This window comes from Adiantum capillus-veneris, chromosome 12 (genome assembly GCF_014529385.1).
Source record: "Adiantum capillus-veneris isolate H3 chromosome 12, ASM1452938v2, whole genome shotgun sequence".
NCBI classification, from domain to species: domain Eukaryota; kingdom Viridiplantae; phylum Streptophyta; class Polypodiopsida; order Polypodiales; family Pteridaceae; genus Adiantum; species Adiantum capillus-veneris.
The window spans coordinates 68,949,892-68,970,535 of record NC_140942.1 but is presented as its reverse complement, the minus strand read 5'-3'; the positions used below and the strand labels follow the sequence as shown (position 1 = coordinate 68,970,535).

The following is a 20,644-nucleotide window of genomic DNA, read 5'->3' as shown; positions in this document are numbered from 1 at the left end:
TTTGTCTCATTTGTGATGAACCCATGCTCACAAAAAAGGTTTGCATTTGATGTCGACGAGAAAATTTTGCACTCCTAAGAGCTTTGGTGACCTCAATATCTTGGACTTGCGCATACATGTTCTTGCTAGAAATTCCATATTGTTGCCTACCCTTGTGCAAAAAATTCAGCCTTGGCTCTTATACTTGCCTAGTTGTGTCAACATGTTGTTACTTCCACCTTTGGCTCTTTGAGAAGTCGTGTTTGGAACATTCCTGGTTGTTCTTTTACTTCCACTTTGATTTTTACTTGGACTATAAGTTTATCATGGCACGATAGACAACAGCGGGAAGGGAACTCCCCTCATTTGGAGAGTCTTCATTGGAGTCAGGTATTCTCTCTTACTTTGGTTGACCGTTTGCCTCATCAAGCATACTTTCTCTCTTGTAGTGGCCTTCGTGTAGTTGATGATGTGGTTGATGAGGCGGAATACATCTTCCATTTTCCCTTGCCGTTCATTGTTTGGATTGGGTATGCATTACCGTCAACTTTCTGGAGAGGGCTTCAACACATGTTGGTTGACATTTTACCCATTCCGCCTTTGGTTAATGGTAGCTGCATATCTAATTGGAATTTTGGGACACACCTTTTGAGGCCATTTTTGCCAGTCAAGTTTATGCTCTTCTTCTGCCATGACCTTGGCTTGCTGACCATTGCAATGCCCTATGGTCCATGCACAAGTCTAATACATGGTGGAGGAATCCTCTCTCTACCCTGTGGAAGAGCCACTTGCCTTTGAAGGAGCGTTTGTTTCTCTAATGATGCTTGCTTGGAGTTCTCCCAGCGGGCACGTTCCTCAGTGCACGTCATATTCGGTCTTCGCATTGTGTTTGTTGATCAACTTCGGAAGAGACTGTTAGTTGCTTGCTTTGGGATTGCTTTATTACTAGAGTTTTTCTTAGCTGCATATCAGCTTGTATGCGACTTCATTTCCCCTCTTTGGTCTTCCACGAACAGTTTTGGTCTTTTGGCATTCTCCCGCCTTCCTTACAACGATTTGCGATCTTCTTCATGTGGGTCAGATATTGGGCTTAGTGGACCCTGTGGTGCCAACGCGACTTCATTTCCCCTCTTTGGTCTTCCACGAACATTTTTGGTCTTTTGGAATTCTCCCGCCTTCCTTACAACGATTTGCGATCTTCTTCATGTGGGTCAGATATTGGGCTTAGTGGACCCTGTGGTGCCAACATAATGGATGTATGTTACACCATTCTGATGCAAATTCTTTTCCCGTTTGCACAATCTTTACGTTTTTCCCTGGAAGTTGGTGATATCACCCCAGAGATACGTCAGTTTTCCTATGAATGCTTTTAGCCTCTTTCACAGCTGAACACTTTTGTGTTTTTGTATATGAGCTTTTCCGTGGGTTTTCCTCACCTTGAGGTTTCCCACTAGTAAATTAATCCCAAAGATTTACAAAAAATGTGTGTGTGTGTGTGTGTGTGTGTGTGTGTGTGTGTGAGAGAGAGAGAGAGAGAGAGAGAGAGAGAGAGAGAGAGAGAGAGAGAGAGAGAGAGAGAGAGAGAGCCCTATTAGTCCTCTTCTGTTTGTTGTATGTACACATCCCTTATTTTGCTTCTTGCAACTACAGTCTCACAATGGAAATCTGTAGGGGTTGAAGATTAAGCAGGATCATTTGACTATTTTGGGCTTTGCAGATGACACCTTGGTTTTTCTGGCTGCTCAAAATTTGAATGTCTCTAAATGTCTTTCTTATATTGGATTGTTTTCTCTGGCTGCTAGACTGCATTTAAATAAAACAGTGTTTGGACTCTAACAATATTCGAAGAACCTTCAACTTGACTAGTGCCTACAAAGGAGTGTGTCATAAAATCTAATATCTAACCACCCCAAATGATTTTCTCATATTAAACTGATCATTTAATGTGGGAGAATAAACGGGAACAAGGATTAGGATATAGACATGTGCTTATAGATCTATCTCAACACAGGGCCAATGGTAAAGGGGCCCAAATGAGAGATGATCTGTCAAAGAGCAAGTTAACTAATGGAGCTTAAAGACCTTAGGGTTAGCTTCTTTAAAGACCTCCAAAGGTTAGTGTAAAAGTCTTTTGACCTTAGGTAAGCTAGGGCTGAGCTTGAGGTGGGAACCCGGGCCAAGCTTAAGGTGCTTGTCGTGCTTGACGACTAAGGTGCTTGAGGTGCTTGTCATGCTTGCTGACTAGGGAGGCGGGAGCTTGAGGTGCTTTTGGGAACACCACCCAAGCTTGAGGTGCTTTTGGGAACACCACCCAAGCTTGAGGTGCTTTGTCATGCTTGCTGATTAAGGTGCTTGAGATAAGGTGTGCAAAAAGTCAATCACTATCCCTACAAGGAGGGGGCGAGCCCTACAAGAGGGAGGATGAGAGAGAACACACACACAAGGCCACCCAAGGGATCCAATGATAAATTAGTTAATTTAATTAATTGTTTTAGCATTTACCAAGTCCTCTCTCACAAAGGGGAAAGGGGGACACTTGTCCCAAGACTAGCATGCCTCCTTGATTTGCCTCTTGCTTGTGATTAACTAGGCCCGGAGGGGTCCAATGAGCTTCAAGCATGAGCTACAAGGGGGGGTCGACCAAGGAAGCCAGGGGCATGCTTGGGGGCTATACTCTCCCACACACACTCACGCACACTCTCATTGTGTAAAGTGCAAAGTGCAAAGTGCAAGAGCTCCATCTCCTTCTCCAAGCAAGTAGAGAAGTTGAGAGCCTACACCAACACTCTTGGCTATGGAGTGCAAATCCAACCAAGAGCCATGCTTCAATGCTTAAGCTTGCTATCTTTTCCATCTTCATTACTATGCTATTATGTATGCTAGCAAGAAGAGTGATGATAAGTGAGGAACTAATTCTTTCTCCTATGAAATGTTTCTTCATCCTCTTCCCTACCCCATTCCCTGCTAGCTCTCTCCACCTTTGAAGGTGTTTGAGGTCTTGGGACTAAGGCTTGGGATAGCTAATGCTTTCCACAAAGTTTATGTTATGCTCGTGATGCATGAAGCTTTCCATGTTCATTGCATCACCTAGGTCACAAGGAACACAAAAATTGTATTGTAACAAGTCTCCCTTGATGGGAGAAACTATAATACCAATGCCTATTGGAGGGGGAACCGGCTCCACATAAATCCGGTCCTCAACTGTTGTCATGTTCTCTAAACTCTCTCTCTTGCAAAAGTATTGCTCATGCCAAGTTAACTAAATGCTATGTTTATGTTGCTACCGTCAATTAAGTTCACCCGCTATGCTCACAAAGTAATTTCATTAAAGTACTTCTCTAATTTCCGCTACTCATACTAGTTAATAGGCCAATTCCATTACAAGTGTGGGGGCAAATCAATGGCCATATTCAGAATCTTGTAGTGCCCTACAATCAAAATGTGGAAGATAGGTTTAAACAATGGAGCTTGACTACCACAAATGCAAATTGGTGGACTTCTTCAACCAAGAGATTTTATGGTCATCTGTTGCCTCAACCAAGGATCTCCCAAAGATGCAACAGGATGTGGAAATTGAGCAGATCGGCAGAATGGTGACTAGCCAAGACTAAACCTTTATGGCAAATGCGTTGTTCCTACAAGCATAAGGTGTTCTTTTGGAGAGTGCTTATAGGAGCATTACTTATAGGGGAGCTTATGGCTAGAAAGAATATGTGCAAAGGGTCATGTCCAAGATGTAATAGACTTGAGACATTGAGACATTTGTTTTGGAAGTGTCCTATCGTGCATGCTTGGTTGATGGACTTGCATGACAAGTGGCTTCAAGCTTGACAAATCAGTGTTAGAAAAAAACTGGGGTATATTGTATTTTAACCGGTTAAAATCATAAAACCCCGGTTACATTTTGAGCTTGCCTTGAAGAAAACTGGCAAATTTACACAAGTTTTAGTGTAAATACCGGCAAAAGCTTCAAATTTTGACCTAAAAACCGATAGAATTTCAAGTTTGCCCTTATTTTCTTCGGTTAGGAAAAATGTATTTTTCTAGCCCTGATGCTGATAGTGCAATGACCAACTGCTTTTTGTCTTTGGACAATATGGATGCTTTCATTTATATGGTCAGCTCGAAATTCAACAGTGTTCGACACTTCCACATTCAGTAGTTTCAATCTGCCATGGTCTATGATTAGGATCCGGATGATGGAAGACTTTCTAGCTTCTGATACAGGATTGGATACAGCTACTCAGCTCATTATGAGCAAGCCGTGATTGTTTAAAAGAACGATTTTATCAAAAAAGAGAGAAAGAGAGAGAGAGAGAGTTGACTGTTTGAATGGCCAGGGTACGAATTTTACCATTTTAATTGGTCATGGTCATTCAAGAAAAGCTTCAAAACTTCTTGAGCGGGCTGCAGAAGGTGGCCATGTTCCTCTCTCGGTCTCTTCAGTGCTATGATTTCCTACCAGAGAAGAGCTCACTATCGTGACGGCAGCAGATGGCTGCGGGTAAGGTACGTGAAGTCATAATAGCTTTTTTGCACTACACAGTTTCAAAGACTTCAGTTATTCAATCATCTGCGGAGAACGTTCCTCATAACACAACGCGCCTTTGTGAGTTATCTTTTGGGATTTGGGCTATGCTTGTAGAGATTCATCCATGATCCACCCACATGTGCACAATGCTCATGCGTAGAGTGGATTATGGACTTCTCATTTCTTGGTTTCATTCTGCTTTCTTTTTCAGTCATTCCGTGTCTTGCAGGCTTTTGCCTTTTTATGGCAGCATGGAAAAGCAGGACACAGGGATAAGGAGCTCCAAAATGACCTCAACACCATCATTAAGGGCACTTACAACGATGAAGTAACTGGGCATAGAAGTAAGTGCATGCCTGGGATTATTGTAAATGGGTCATTTATTGATTGATTGAAACCATGTGCAGGATTATTGCTTTTCTGGTAGCTTAGAAACTGGACAAACTCAAACTTTAGAGCTTTATAGACACAGTATGTGAGAAGATTGAAAAATTTGATGAGATATTTGGCACAAGAGAGAAACTTTTACAGCTTCATGAAGGTAATACTTGATGTTTTATAGATGTGCTTATGTGCATCGCAAATACTCAGTATAGTCTAGGCATGGCTTTTTGAGCTTTAGAAATGAAATTTCTACAAGCACGTAAGCAAATACTTATGTACTTGTAGGGATCAGCGACTACCCAATATAGTCTGGGGTGTGTTATCCTTTCGTTGCATCTTTGGGAGAGATTTGCGGCATCATGGCAAAGGTTCATCTGATTGTTGCTTTAATGGTAACAAAGGGAAGCCTTTAGCAGGTGTGTTATCCTTTCGTTGCATCTTTGGGAGAGATTTGCGGCATCATGGCAAAGGTTCATCTGATTGTTGCTTTAATGGTAACAAAGGGATCAGGAATGTGTTCATTTAAGGTACTTGTTTCAAACTTTTTGTTCTCTTGAACGAAATATGGCAGCCTATGATGGAGGACAGATGGATTTTCTAGAAAGCGCATTGCCCTTTAGTTGTCTAGCATATTACAGCAATCTCTCTCCTAATGAACCTCTAGTTACCTTTGTTTGGGCAAGTTCTAGGCAAAACCTACGAACCACTACCCTTCATTAGATGATTAGGGCCGAGTAAAAGAACATTAGGTGTGTGCTAGAGCATTTAAGTATTACTCTTTGTCATTTCAATAAGAAATCTTTGATTGTGCCCTTGACTAGCTCAATTGGTTGGATTTTCTTTGTCCTCATGAGTTGATTTCTTTGAGGCTAAGGTGGACAACTCAAATAAGTTGCATTTATGTAATTTTGCACTAGTATTTTGTGGTTTTTGCCCTCATTTTTAAATTTCTGCACCAATAATTGTTATCTCCTCTAAACTGGTTTATATTGCATTGCTCATATGTGTAGAAGCTCCTTCTCACTAGCTTTCATTTGAGCCCTTAACCCCTTGATTTGCATGTCATTAGCATTATTAATAAAGCCTAAAATCATAGGCTATTATTTTGTGTGTGTGTATGGGAGTCCTATCCTAATAAAGCATAAAACAATATCTGAGTTTCATGTTTCTGTTTGCCAGAGAAACCAACGAGGTCAACTAGTGCATTGGGGTTTGTGAAGACTCAAAAAGCGGCTGTCAATTTTCAACCTCCTCCTCCAGTTTTTCCTGAAGGGAAGTTCTTCAGCTTTTGGAATCAGGTGGATATGATGGATGCGGCCACACAGTTTTTAGAGGTCTTGCTAAAGAGATTGAATGAGCTAGATAGAGAAACTTTAGAAGGTGAGGAATTATCAAGGAGAAAAATTTCCAGACGTTCTTGGGCTTTTGGTTTAGTCTACCACTCAAAAGAACAAAGCACGGATAGTTTACCCGGCTCGCCAGCCATAGAACGTGCTTTTCGCCTTCCCCCACCCAAAGAGCAGTCTTTTAGTATCCTTTACAGTAAAACCTAAGTGAAGTTAAAAAGGTAAAATGTTGAGAGTAAAAGAGGTAATGAAATTATTTTCCAGCTCATTTGGCATATTCTAAGCTACATTTTGAGATGTATCTACAACCGTGGTTGATTTTTCAAAGTTGAGCATATTTGTATAGTTTTTAGTACTGAAAGATTGTTTTTACAAGGTGGGAGAAGGTGCCTTATTATTTTCAAAGGCTTGTCCTGGTAATCTTCACTCAATGTTTTCAGCTCTAATGGAGGGCTTGGTGATGATTATGATGGGATGGCACTTTTGAAAAGTGCAGTATATTTTGGTGCGTCCTTTGCGTGCAGATGTCTTGCTTACTGAGCAAGATGAGGAACATCAGAACAAGGCATTGAAGCAGATAATCTATGCCTTCTCAATGAACCACCCACAACTTTCTAACATTAAGCATTACTGAGATACCTTTTTGTCAGAGCACCAGGGTCACGTAAGAAAGCAGGAAGCTGATCCTTTCATCCTTATTTCAGATATTAAAACCAACATGAAGTTCACTGTTTTGAATACCATTTTAGTGCTAGCACTTTATCATGATCTGGATCTGGAAAAGGGGAGCACTATGCGGCTACTTGAGATGATGAAACAGAGTGCTGGGGACAGGCTTAATTCAACTTGGCACCAAACTGTGAGTCTTCTGCCCATGAATGAAGTCAAACTGATGAGTTGAGGGACTTTTGTAACTTTTGAAACTGCATAGCATGAATGAATTGCCACTGTACAGTTGAGATGAAATTAAATAGTTATGTGTTAAACAATTTTACAGGATTCAAATTGCAGAAATGCCAGCCTAAAATTGTCAGAAAACTGCACTTCAATAGAATGAATCAAGTATAGTTATACAAGTGATCACCAATACTGAAATGTGTTATTGTTTAAATTCATACGAAGAGACATAATATGAGAATGTTGCAGTTAAAAATTGGGACAAGTTTACATACACTCAGCTTTTACAAAGTTTCTTGCTCCTGCAATTCTCTTTCCAAAGAGAGAATAATTCTCCTTCTGCAATGATCAACGCTTGAAGCTTTAGAATGTAGATTCCAGAAGCTTTCATACATTGAAGTCCTGTAGGTTTCAAAGCCCAAACAAGTAGGATTTTAGGTAACTATGTTTTGCAACCTTCGGCATTAAGCTATTAGGGCATTGCTAGAATGGGCATAGCAGATCATGAGAGGTTTTATAGTAAAAGCAGAGAAGAATTTTGCTGCATGAATTGGTGCAACAAGCATATTGAAAGTGGAAGAGAACATTAATGACGTGCACAATGGGCATGATTGTCATGTAGTGTGTTTATGCGACTGACAATGTTATTTTGGTACTATACCTTTTTCTGAGCTGAATTTGTCAGAGGTTCTCCTTCCAGATGCCTCCTCTACTGTCTCTTGATCTCTTTTAATATCTTGGTTGTGTGTTGACCACTCCATATGCTTGTGGGTAGGTGTTTCAGCACATGCGCATACCACCTAGGCTTGGCTCTCTGCCTTTTTGGCTAATGTCCACGCTGCCACTTTTGGCTATGTTATGTTTTGTTTCCGTTATGGTTGTTTTTGGAGGTCTTGGTATTTTTGTAGGGTTACCTAACCTTGCAACTTACCTATATATGGAGGCCCACATGGTCATTTGTCATTTGTCTGTCTTTTCCTCATTGCCTAGAGCAACTTCTGAGTTCTCTACCTCCTTGCCCTCTTGCTCTCATACTATATCCAACATCTCAACATGATCTTGTAATTCATGATCAGCATACAGATGGTTCCTTTGTGTGTCCATTTCTTCTCTCTGTTCCATTGGCTTACTGCATGTGGAGCAGTCACATGGCACTTTGAATATGATCCCTCACACCAGAGTTTTAGCCTCTATAAGAAGGCGCCTTGGAGATTCTCTATCTTCCACAAAGGCTTAAGGGATCAAAATAAATCAAGCGATTTGAAGCTGCTGTGTACGTGTCAGGTGCGTGACGGACTAATTGCATGGGAGGATCGGGTCAGACTTTTGGCAACACATACCATGGATTCTAATAGGCAAACCGATCTACCTACAGTCTTACGGGAAGAAGCAACCAAGATTCCAATAACAACAGATCAATTGACAAAAGAGTCGGATGACCCTCCTGAAGAATCTTTGATCGAGGATCCATAGCTTGCAGATCTCCAACGGAAACTGCAAGTTGGCACTTGTGCTAAGCACTTGATGAAGCATTCTGAGGGTTCAAAATATGCAAAATTCATGAAGGAATAACCAATTTCAGAATTCTATGAGAGGGGGCAGAAGGTCGCCAACAAAGCTGAAATCTGAATAAAGACCTCATTTCAACACCTGAGAATTACTTAGGGTTTCTTAGGGCATGAAACTTCAACATTATGCTTTTGGAAGGGTGTGATGTTCTATTAGCCTTGCCTTGGCACACTCAAGACAGCGGTGTGGTCAACTATGGGGCAAAGAGCATCCAATTAAAGAATAGAAAGTGTAGAGAAGTGATTATTGATAGGCAAATCAATTCTCCCTGTATCGGCTTCAGCCATTTCAAAATCAATGAAATCAAGTCTTTGTTTATTTAATTCTTTCTCAATAATGTGGATGAAGATAAGGATTCCAATTTGTCAAAGTAAGAGTCAGAGTGTCAAAGTTTCCTACAAGCTCATGCCAATTGTTTCTGAGAGGGTTTGCCTGGCAAATTATCGCCAGAAGGACTAGAGGATCACACCATAGATTCTTGGCAGTACTCCTCCGAACCGACCCTCTTGCAGAGTTAGCCGAGCTCAACATGAAGAAATCCTGATTCAAGTACACCACAGTACCTCACCTTTTTGTTCTCCGATATTGCTCGCTTGATCTTGAGGAAGCTTCGTCAAACTCTTCTTGTGAGTACAATTTTTGTTTTTCTGCTGTCGGCTTTGCTTTTGTCTTCATGGATGACTTGAGAAGTGAGTAGACGGATTCTCGCCATCTAGAGTGAACTTTGTCAAGTGGATGATTCTTTAGGTACTTAACATATTTCGGGTCTTTAGAGTACTTGATCAATTTCTTCGCGCATGTGTCAACCTGGACTTGACATTGTGTTCCACCTTGTCGAGATCCCTTCCTCGCCAAAAACTTGACATGGTCTCTCAAGTCCTTGGAAGGAGGCTTGCTCCCATTGGAATCTCCGTTGGGTCCCTCCATTCCCCCGCTGAGATTGGAGTGTTCTCCATCTTCCCGCACACATAGTTGGAGGGGTATCGTCTCTGTTGGGCTCATTGCTATAACCCATGTGTGCTGTCGGATCCTACATAGAAGAAGAATCATCTGGCTCTAATACCATTGTAACAGGCTTGACACCCAAGCGAGAAATCAATACCAACACATGAACAGAACCTGCAACAACTAAACTTGAAGAGAGAGAGAGAGAGAGAGAGAGAGAGAGAGAGAGAGAGAGAGAGAGAGAGAGAGAGAGAGAGAGAGAGAGAGAGAGAGAGAGATGAAATGAAATGAAATGTTATATTAACGTCTTCAAAAGGCCAAAGTGACCTATGAGACCAGAAAGTTACAATGCGGTGTATCTGATACAAAGTCAGATTAACAAAATAAATCAAACTAGGAAAACAAAATATAAATACTGCGGGATCCTAAACTAAGCAGTCCAATGTGAAGACAATATGGGAGGGGAGTAGAGATCCATCTTCATAGAGATCCATCTGCACTCTGGACGACGAAAGAGTATGGCTCGAATCCTTTGCTGTAGCCTCCTTCGAAACTGTGTAGCTCGTCTTCTCCATCGGGGTCGTCTAGATCTCCCTAGCTCCAATGCTCAATGTATGAGAATGCCAATAGTGCGGGTAGACCTCTCCACTGTTGGCTGCTCCTCTGTCTGTTCTTCTGGGTGTACAATATCTAGTGTAAAGAAATCTGTGATTTGTCTCTGGGGTTGTCTCTCTTCAGCTCTCCTCAATAAAGTTTCTCTATGCCTGTGTAACTCAAGTAGATATAGCCCAAGACATCTTTGATCCTCATAACTCATGACCCTAGATAGAGGCCCAAAACCTTCTCTGAATAGACAATGAAAACGGCCTCGTATCTCATAGTACACTGTGCAATGACATATGTAATGTACTTCTGTCTCTGGCTCTAGATGGCATAAGGGGCATATCCTGCTATCTGCTGGTGTCCCTCTAAATTTGCCAGTCTCAATCTCGAGCCGATGTGAGGACGTGTGTATCTGGCCAATGGCACAATGCAAACCATGAGAAAGATGCGTGTCCATATAGCTAGGTCGAATCACAAACCCATCCCCGTGAGGTGGAGAAGATGCTCTCTATAGAAAGCCATCTTTGTGCCCAACTCCTGTAACGGCTCTATCCATGTCCTCCTCGTGTCCAGTTGGATCAGATCCTGATGAATAAGTCTATTAATCTCTACCCGTGTCAGAGAGAGTCGACACAAAGCGGTGAAGTTTTGCTTCAAGATGCACCGGCCCTAGAGTTTGGCGTCCCTTCTCGTATTTCTTTTGTTATTGCTTATTCTCAAGATACAACTCCTGAAGATCCTTTGCATGAGCTCTCCAAGCTTCGTGTTCAAAGACTGGGGCCTAGGCACACTTATAAACTGAATTGAGAGGCCTCAAAGTAGTGCCTCTCCAAAAGCAACTATCTTCAAAAGCTCTAATTCCAAAAGCCGGCGCTGAAACCTCCTTGCAAATTGCCACTGCGCTCTTCTTTCTCTTCCCATATAGGATCTGGAAATGAAATTGCAACAAAATGTTCGCCTATCTCATATGCTTCTCTAAAAGCTTATTTTGGGACAAGAGTATCTCAAACTTTCATGATTTGTGTACACCATGAAATTTGTATCAAGCAAGCAATGCCTGTAGTGTGTAAAGGCATGTATACCTACCAAGAAATTGTGTCTCCCGTCTCTTTTCTTCCCATTGATAACCAATCTGTATTCTCGTAATGCCTTGAATACTTTTACCATATGCTCTGAATGTTCTGCTAGATTTGAGAAAACAATGATGTCATCAAAAAAATGTTCCCACAAACTGATGATACTCTTTAAAGATCCGATCCATCATTCTTTTAAACATTGCAAGAGCATTTGTGAGACCAAAAGGCACCACCAAATACTCACACAATCCAAAGGATGTCCTGAACGCGGTCTTGTATACATCTCTAGGAACGATCCTGATATAATGATAGCCACTTTTAAGAACGATTCTATTGAAGAAAATAGAACCTTGCAATCTATCAACTGTAGCATCGATCGTGGGTATTGGAGTTCTTGATGGTAATCTTATTGAGAGCTAAGTAATTGATACACACTTGAACAGAAGATCAGTCCATTGATGAAAAGCAAAAAGCACTCTCAGAAGAAAAGCAAACTAGAAAATTACGTTGGTTATTTTGGTCGGAATTCGACTTTCAAGGTGGCTAGTGGATCCAAGAAGCGTATTTCTTTTCAAAGATGACCTTAGTTTTTCTTCGTCGTCAAAGAGTTACGACAATTCCTAGAAGAAGCGGAGAAAGACCAAAAAAAGCAAGAAAAGTGGATCCAAAAAAAAGTCTAGAAAGCACAAAAAGCAATCTAGCAGTTCAGAGAAGGAGACCTCGTCCTCTTTTGACAATCAATTCAAACAGTGATATCCACCCTCTTGATTCCATTTATGGTAAGAAGCAGAATCACCTGTTGAGAGCCACTCAGTATGACAATTTTGAGAAGAAAAAAAAGACATAAGAGTTTAAGGATAGGGGACACGCAATAAAGTTTGACACTTTTTCAAGCTTCAGAGATTCCTATCAAGCTCTTGCTTACATACAACAGATTGACACCGCTTACTTTGGAAGTAACTTTTCTGAAGCCTCCGGAGGCTATAGCTAATATAAAATGAAAAGTAAGGGTTCTCATTAAAAAAGTTAATAGCACGTTTTGGTGATCGGTAGTTTACCTAAGTTAAATATATTTATTAAAGTTATGTACATATAGACATTGATTTATTCAAGGTTAGGTTTAAGTTCTTTGTTGTTTCTTTTTCCATATTAGCTATACAAAAAAACAGTTATTATTTAGGACCGTCCGCTCTCGCTCCTTTTTTCCCCTCCTCTCTCCTCTTAGTCAATGGTTCATTCATGTATCATTAATTAGCTCGTATTGAAACGAAAGTTGTGGATAATCTTGCATCAAGAAGGGAAAGAAGTTTAGAGAAAACATTACAACTATTGTAGAAGAAGAAACAACAAAAACTTTATACGTATCGTTAAATAAATTGAATATATATAGCTTTAATAAACTTATTTGGCATTGGTAAACTAGTGGTGATTAAAATGCGCTATTAACTTTTTTTGATTATTCCGTATTAACCATTAGGTGTGTCTTTACTAATAGAGGTGAGTTTGTATATGTAAATTATGATTGGGAGTATTTTCATAAATAAATAAAGTTATTTTTATCTATGTTTAATGATTTTAATTTAGATATATGCGTATATGCTACTACTTGTAATTTATAGAGTATTAAATAAAGTTGGTGATATCTTCCATATGAGAAAGAGGTGATTTTTTAAAGCTCATGTCCATCTTTCACAAAATGTAAGAAGATTTCAATGTAAGGAGAAAAGAAGTGTTTTATTTGTAATTGATTCTTTTAAAATGAAGACACTTGATAGTGCTAAAAGGTTATAGAAAAGGAAATGACACTATTGATATCTATAGTTTTTATGCAAAGTATGATGAGGATAAGAACAAATAATTTGTAGGAAATTGGAGTATGCAAAACTTTGAAAAGCAGAAGAATTTGAAAATTATGACTCATGACTTGCTTTCAAAATGAAAACTCGTTTTTGAGTATCTCTCCTCAATTTTCGGTCAATCATTTCTCTCTCTTGTCTCTTTTACATTTACAAACAGCTCTATGATAACTATCATGACTCCGATGGTTTATTTGGGCCTCTTTACGGCCCTAAAATGCATTTATCCCTTTCCAAACAAACCATCTTTCCTTTTGTCTATCTTCATCTTTACACACATACTATTTTCATTACATATGAAAACTCTCCATTATTAGTAGTATGATCACAATCTAGAATGGAGAACACCATAAAAGTTAACCAAAGCTTCATTGTATATATCTTCAAAATTTATATTTGTCTATCATTATCCATCTGTTACTTCTTTCATGCTCATGTATACACTTTAATTGGTACAATTTTTTACTTTTTTTGATGGATTTTGCCACAAACTGGTGACATGGCAACACACACTGCTGGACAGAAGCGGGCAGCAGGAAACCCTAAATGCTGACTTGGCTGGCTGCAGCGTAAAATGTGGGGAGGCTGCCACGTGGCAGGCTGTACGGATGTCCGCGTTTTGCGGCGTAATTTGCGGAAGCTCTTGGCAGCTTTTTGGCTACACAATTGGGAGTTAGAGAGAGAGAGAGGCTCTTGCTTTTGCTTTATTTTAGGGCTCAAGAGAGCTTGAGAGAGAGAAACTCCTTCTGCTTTATTTTTCAAAAGCTTTTGGATTTTCAGCTTTTGAGTTTAACAGCTTTTGGGCTTTGCTTTTGGCATCCCTTGTAATCTATAAATAAGCAGGTAGGCCTTTCACAACTCAGAGCATCTGGACGCAGAGTTTGAGTGTGAGCGCCCGCCCGCACTCTTGTACTTTGAACTCAGATTAATACAAAAAGAAATACAGAAAGGGACGCCAGTCTTTGGGGCCAATAACTCTAGGCACGAAAATCCGCCGGGCCAGCGTCGAATCAATTGTGAATCGTGAACTGTTTTGAAGTGGTTATTTGTGCTGTCACGGTAGATATTTCCATCAATTTGTAACTCGGTTCACCTTTTGAAATAGGACATATATACAAGATGTGTGTGGAAGTTTTAGACAAGAGGACCGTTGCAATCTTCTCCTAGGATGCATCTCAAAGGCAGATATACTTTACATCATAGGTTGTGAAAAGGCCAAACACATGAAAGATGCCATCACAAAGGAGATCCTAAAAAAGATCTCTAACCTTGTGTCTAAGGATGATGTCCAGAGAGCTTGTGATGAGGTTGGGATCAGCACAAATGCATACCATGCACTTCATGGCTTGATGAAAGATGCATTACGAGAGCAAGGCATCACCGAGAATTTATTTCCTATTCCACATAGGGTCCGACTTGCAAAAAAAGCAAACAATGATCTCGTTCGGGAATCCCTTGGCGAATACAAACACATTGAAGGATCCATGGTGTACTCTTCCACGAGTGCCAAGTCACGTGGTAATATAAAGGGAGGCAATACTATTCCTAATGGGGCAAAGTCTTTTAGTTATCATCAATTCAACAATATTTTTGTTGACTTGAAACAACTACAACGAGCTATGGTTAAATTTTATGCTTTGTCTCCACAAGGTAATACAAATTGTAATGTCATTTTTTATTTGTATTGAATATCATTTAGTATAACAATTCAATTCCTGTGTTATTTCAGTACTTGGAGAGAAGCTCATATTTATTCTTAAGCTATATGAATGTCAAATTGTCAAAGGACGGAGATTGGAACGTATGAGTGTGACACTCCTGAATGAGGCAATGTTTTTTGCAAAAGTCGATGCTATCGGTGATCATTCTCAGAAACCATCATTTAGTGTACAATCAGAAAAAGAAATATGGTGGTTAGGAGCTTTTGAAGTTGCGAAAGAGACTCATGAGGTGTTGGCATGGGTCTTCTCTATGATCCCGTGGATCACAAAGGTTATTAAGGCACAACTAGAGGGAGAAAAGCTAGAAGTAGATGGAATAGGTACATTTGATGTTGAGTGGCACTTAGGAGGTGATCTAAAAACAATCAAATGTATACTTGGGTGTAAACAAGGTGCTTCATCACTTCTTCCTTGTCCATATTGTGTACAAGGATACAAGGAGAGTACTCGTGGCTCCACGTCTTCAAAGAAAAATGTCAAGGGAAGTCAGGCAACAGGGTCAATGGATGATGATGCAAGAGATTGGGTGTGCTTGGTGTTGAAGTGTCCTATCATGGAGGTCCCTAATCGGTCGACGAAAGATAAAACATGGCATTTCATTATCAGTTTTCCACTTACAAATGTACACTTTTGCACTTTGCATGCCTTTATGCGTATATTTGATCGCTTGTTAAAGCTTCACATAGAGTACGCTTTCACAAGGAAACCACTTTCCAGATCCGTGGAAGCCATTGGAATAGTTGAAGCAATTCTAAATTCGATTGGATGTCATGGTGGCAATGTTTCTATCATCGGTGAGGTGGAAAATATGCATGAAGTGCCACAAAAAGTATCTATGAATGGTGTGAAAGCAAGTAGGTTTTTCAAGAAACCAGAGATGCGAAAGGAGAGGGGTGAGGAGGATGCTCCATAGGAGCTATGGAAAGCGCTTTGCAAGTGTACGACCGATCAAGATTCAAATCCCGTGCTTGTAAATCTGCGTAGGCAAGTGTGGCACCACTTGGAGTTAGTGCTTCAAATTATGTGGAAACTCCAAACCACGAGCGAGCAACAAAATTTGTTCAAAGATCACATTTCGAATTTCACTAAAGCATTTGTGTAAGCGTGGGGAGAGAGCAATATCACACACTATATGGTAAGTTACTTTGTTCAGTTCAAATTTTGATGATATACATAAATATTTATTTGATCTAAGCATTTTTTCTTGATGCAGCATATTTTGTATGCGCATGGAGCATTATTTATGTCAAAATATGGTTCATTCGACATGTGGAGCACTCAAGGAATGGAAAAATCACATTATCGAGCCAAAGTTGTTTACTTTAAAAATACACGTCACGGTGGTGGAACTACGAGATCCAACTACATGAAGGAGATGTTTGATTGGTTCTTTCGTTGTTCTTTGGGGAGATGTCATGCCATAGAGCGAGCGTGAAAGTCAAGTCTTGCCAAGGAGGTTAGGAGACAATATCGACTTACTGCTATGTTATGTGCATAATTCTCTTTCCCCATGGAACCCTATAGCCTCTCACACATGCTACTCACTGCATGATCACTGTATACCATACACTTGATAGCCACATGCTACTTGTGATAGCTCACTTGACCCTTTCCATTACCATATGTGGTGCGATTAGAATCCATGCTTTTCGTATCAACATCAACTTATGGGGGCATTTGTTGAGGTAAGAATTTAGTTGACACTCATATTGAGAAAAATCCTTAGACACAAAGCATGCAACCCCAGGTAAGCCATTACTGACACTCATATTGAGAAAAATCCTTAGACGCCAAGCATGCACCATTATGTGCATAATTCTCTTTCCCCATGGAACCCTATAGCCTCTCACACATGCTACTCACTGCATGATCACTGTATACCATATGTCCAAGTCTGTTACAGTGGTATGAAAGCACGGCCGATTTCTCTTCTACAGGAAATCCAAACCCTAATTTTTTTTGTCCGCGGCACCTATGGCTTCAGCCAAAGATCAGTCGACTCTCTCTGCATCTGGAGATGCGGGAAGGGATCACAACGAAGATTCAGGCAAGGAGTACGGCCCGCCTCGACCTACTTCGGCGGAGCGTCGAGAGATGGAGCGTCAATGATGATCGGCGACGCAACAAAGATGATGCTAAATTTTGCGAAGGACCCAAAATTTGCAAAAATATATTAGCGAGACCTCTTTCGATGAGGTGCATACGCAGTGGCAAAAGATCGCAATACCACCCCCCAAATCCGCTCTCAAGAAACCTCCTACCTTCAGGGAGTATACAGAGAAAGAATTAGAAGAGGTGGTTGATGCAAGAATTGCTCAGCTTTTTGACGCGCACAATAAAGCTGAAAAGCACGGCAAAAAGCAGAAGAAAGGCATTGACTTCCCGGGTTATTTGGGTCGTCAGTCTACTTTTGAAAAGGCAAAGAAACAGAAGAAGCGTGTTTGGTTTGAAGGAGTACCCAGTTCTTCTTCTTCTTCTTCTTCTTCTTCTGATAGTTCTAGCTCATCTGACTTGAGCGAAGAAGATAGAAAAGCGAAGCAAAAAGCAATGCTTCGGAAAGGGCAAGAAAAAGGCAAAGAAGTCTAAATCTCGCTCCGCGAGTGACAGTTCTATAGAGGACTCGTCTTCAGATAGTTCGGACTCTGATGACAACAACTTTTACGCAAAGAAGAAGAATTTTGATAGAGCCAACTAGTATAACTTTCTAAAAGACAAAAGCAAGAAAGTCCGAGAGTTTAAAGAAGGTGGACAGTCAATTAAAATTTGACACGTTTTCTAGTTATAGAAATGCTTCGAAGGCTTTGTCTTTTGTACAGCAGTTTGACATCGCTTTCACGGGAGGGCGTTACTTTGAGCACTCTAAGATTCGGAGAGCTGCCTCTTACTTTAAGGGGAATGCTTGAACTTGGTGGTCCACGCTTCTATTAAACAAGACTGCGCAAGTTAAATGGCTGAAATTCAAGAGGCTTTTTATTTCTTCTTGGCTGACTCGAGAGTATGAACGCGACATACGCATTGCTTGGAACCATCTACGGATGACCAAGAAAGATACAGTGGACGCTTATTGCGAGAGATTCTGGAGCTCTTTTCTACCCGCTTCTTCATTTAAGAAGATCTCGTTCAAGGAGCAGATTGAGCGGTTTACCTTGGGTCTACCTACAGAGATCCGAGATCACTGCTTAGAACAAAAGTCAGCTTCCATTTAGGAGTTGATGAGTCATGCAAAACGGGGTTTTGCCATTCCCTCTGGCAGTCTGACCTACCTTACAGATGAGATCATGACACAAAGAGCCGAACAGACTTTGAAAAAATGAAAGTAGAAAGAGAAAGAGCAACCAAGAACAGAAAGATAAGGATGCACGACCCAAGCTTACTCCTCAAGAGAGGGCTCTCTACATAAAGGAGGGGAAGTGCTTTGGATGCATATCTCCGCGAAGTGCCCTAACAAGGCACCGAATGAACAGGATGAAGAAAGGCCAGAAAGTTCCAAAGCAGCTAAGGGACGTGGCAGAAAAGGCAGATAAAAAGCAGAACTGGTACCACATTGCGTGGGGCCTGAACCGAATCAAATGAATGAAAGTACAAACTTTGCCGCTTTTGGGGGAAAGTGAAAGATTAGGAAGCTCTTTTAAAGGAGCCAAGGCCAACTTCTTTTCACTTGGAATTGGCGGCCGATTTGGAATTACGCCCGATAGGTTGAGGCCACAGGTGGAGGTAGTTCGAGTGGCACCCAGACGGGATGTTGCCATTACACCCAGCATTGGCAAACTTCGTTTGCTATGACAGGGGTATAGGGCACGAGGAGTTTTACGTATTTTCCTTGGAAGGTTGTGACGTTCTACTCGAAATCCCTTGGTACCACAACAACAACGCCGTGGTTGACTACTGGGCCGAGAAAGCGACTTTGACAAATGAAGGGCTCAGAGATTGTACTTGATGAACTCAATTTCTTTACTCCTTTTTTTTGGGAGAGAACTGAACGATGGATGAAGGTCGAATATGTTTTGACCTGAACAAAAGAACGCCAAGATTTTCTCCACACTCATGCCGATTGCTTTTTCAGAGGGCCTATCAGGCGAGTTACCACCCGCTTGTCCTGAGGATCATACTATTGATATGATATTAGGAAGCACACCACCGAACCGGCCACCTTACCGTGTGAGCCGAGCCCAGAACGAAGAGATTATGAACCAAGTGAAATACCTCTTGGAAAAGGGTCTTGTCTAGCCTAGTACTTCACCGTACTGCTCTCCAGTGTTGTTGGTTTTGAAGAAAGACGGATCTTGGAGAATGTGCATTGATTATAGAGCTCTCAACAAAATCACCATCAAGAGTAGATTTCCGATTCCTAGGTTTGATGATATACTCGACAGATTACAAGGATCCTCGTGTTTTAGCAGGATTGATTTGAAGAGTGGATATCATCATATCCGAATCGCATCGGGAGACGTCTACAAGATAGCCTTCGGACGACTTTTGGGTTATTGGAGTTTTTGGTGATGCCGTTTAGCTTAACCAATGCTCCTGCGACATTTAACCGGATGATGGACATGATTTTTTTCGAGAGTATAGACTATTTGTTGGCACTTTCTTTGACGACATCATTGTTTTCTCCAAGGAGGAGGCAAAACATAGAGTATATCTGCTTCAAGTCTTTCAGGCATTACGAGATCACAAGTTAGTGATTAATGCGAAGAAAAGTGAAATTTTCCTACCAGAGATACACTTTTTGGGACACATTGTGTCAGTAGCAGGAGTGCAGATGGATCCAGCCAAGATAGAAACTATCCGTGATTGGCCCGATTTGAAAAACGTCCATGAAGTTGGAAGCTTCTTGGGATTGTGTTCGTAATATAGGCGGTTCATTCGAAAGTTTGCAGAGGTTGCTTTCCCTTTGCATATCTTGACACAGAAAGGAGTCACTTTCTCGTGGGGACCCACAAAAGTGATTGCCTTTCAGGAATTGAAACAGAATTTGACTACAGGATCAATTTTTGACTTTGCCGGATTTGCAGAAGTCGTTTGAAGTATATTGTGATACTTGTGGTCGTAGTCTAGATGCGGTCTTAATGCAAGAAGGCCAAAGAAAGCCGATGGTTTTCAAGGCCAAAATTGATAGTACAGATATGTGAAAAAGAGCTTTTGGCGGCTATCCATGCTCTTATTCAGTGGCAGCATTACCTACTCGGAGCCGATTTTACAGTTTTCACAGATGATGGGAGTTTACGCTACTTCTTGTCATGGAAGCAGCTGATCGGAAAAAGCAGATGTGGTGGGCAAACATCTTGTCACATTTTACTTCCGGATTGTCCATGTGCAGGGACACAAGAAATTGGTGGCAAATACTTTGTCCCGAAAGCGGTTGATTCTGGCTATTTCCGCGATACATCATAGGAGCTTTGAGGATATGGTCGGTCAGTACGCGACTGATACAAATTTTGCAGATGTATTCAGTTGAATACAGAAAAGGGAGATAGTTGCGGACTATTCCATTCGGGATGGCTACTTGATCAAGAAAATCATCTTGTGCGTTACACAACCGTTGAGGGAAAAGTTATAACCGAATGCCACTGTCCGCCTTGTACGGGTCACCGCGGCATTGCTACCACCTTGAAAGGGGTAGAGAGATACTTCTTTTGGCTGAGACTCTAGAAGGATGTGGACGAGTTTGTGCGCAGTCGCTTGGTATGCCAGAAGGTCAAGTTTGACAGGCATAAAGCATAAGGATTGTTACAGC

The 20,644-nt window shown here is 41.0% G+C and overlaps 1 protein-coding gene across 2 annotated transcripts in view; it reads left to right on the top strand.

The window, feature by feature from the left end:
• The first annotated feature begins 4,095 nt into the window (after positions 1-4,095).
• LOC147445886 (uncharacterized) overlaps positions 4,096-20,644 on the top strand; it is an 81,852-nt gene continuing 65,303 nt past the window's right edge. The window contains exons 1-4 of one of the 2 annotated variants that reach the window (XM_086525236.1): positions 4,096-4,483; positions 4,740-4,854; positions 6,074-6,424; positions 6,945-7,099. In XM_086525236.1, coding sequence (XP_086381362.1) covers positions 4,430-4,483; positions 4,740-4,854; positions 6,074-6,424; positions 6,945-7,099 — 675 coding nt within the window. In that variant the 5' untranslated portion in view covers positions 4,096-4,429. The remainder of the gene's footprint in view (positions 4,484-4,739; positions 4,855-6,073; positions 6,425-6,944; positions 7,100-20,644) is intronic. The other variant, XM_086525235.1, reaches the window with a different exon arrangement.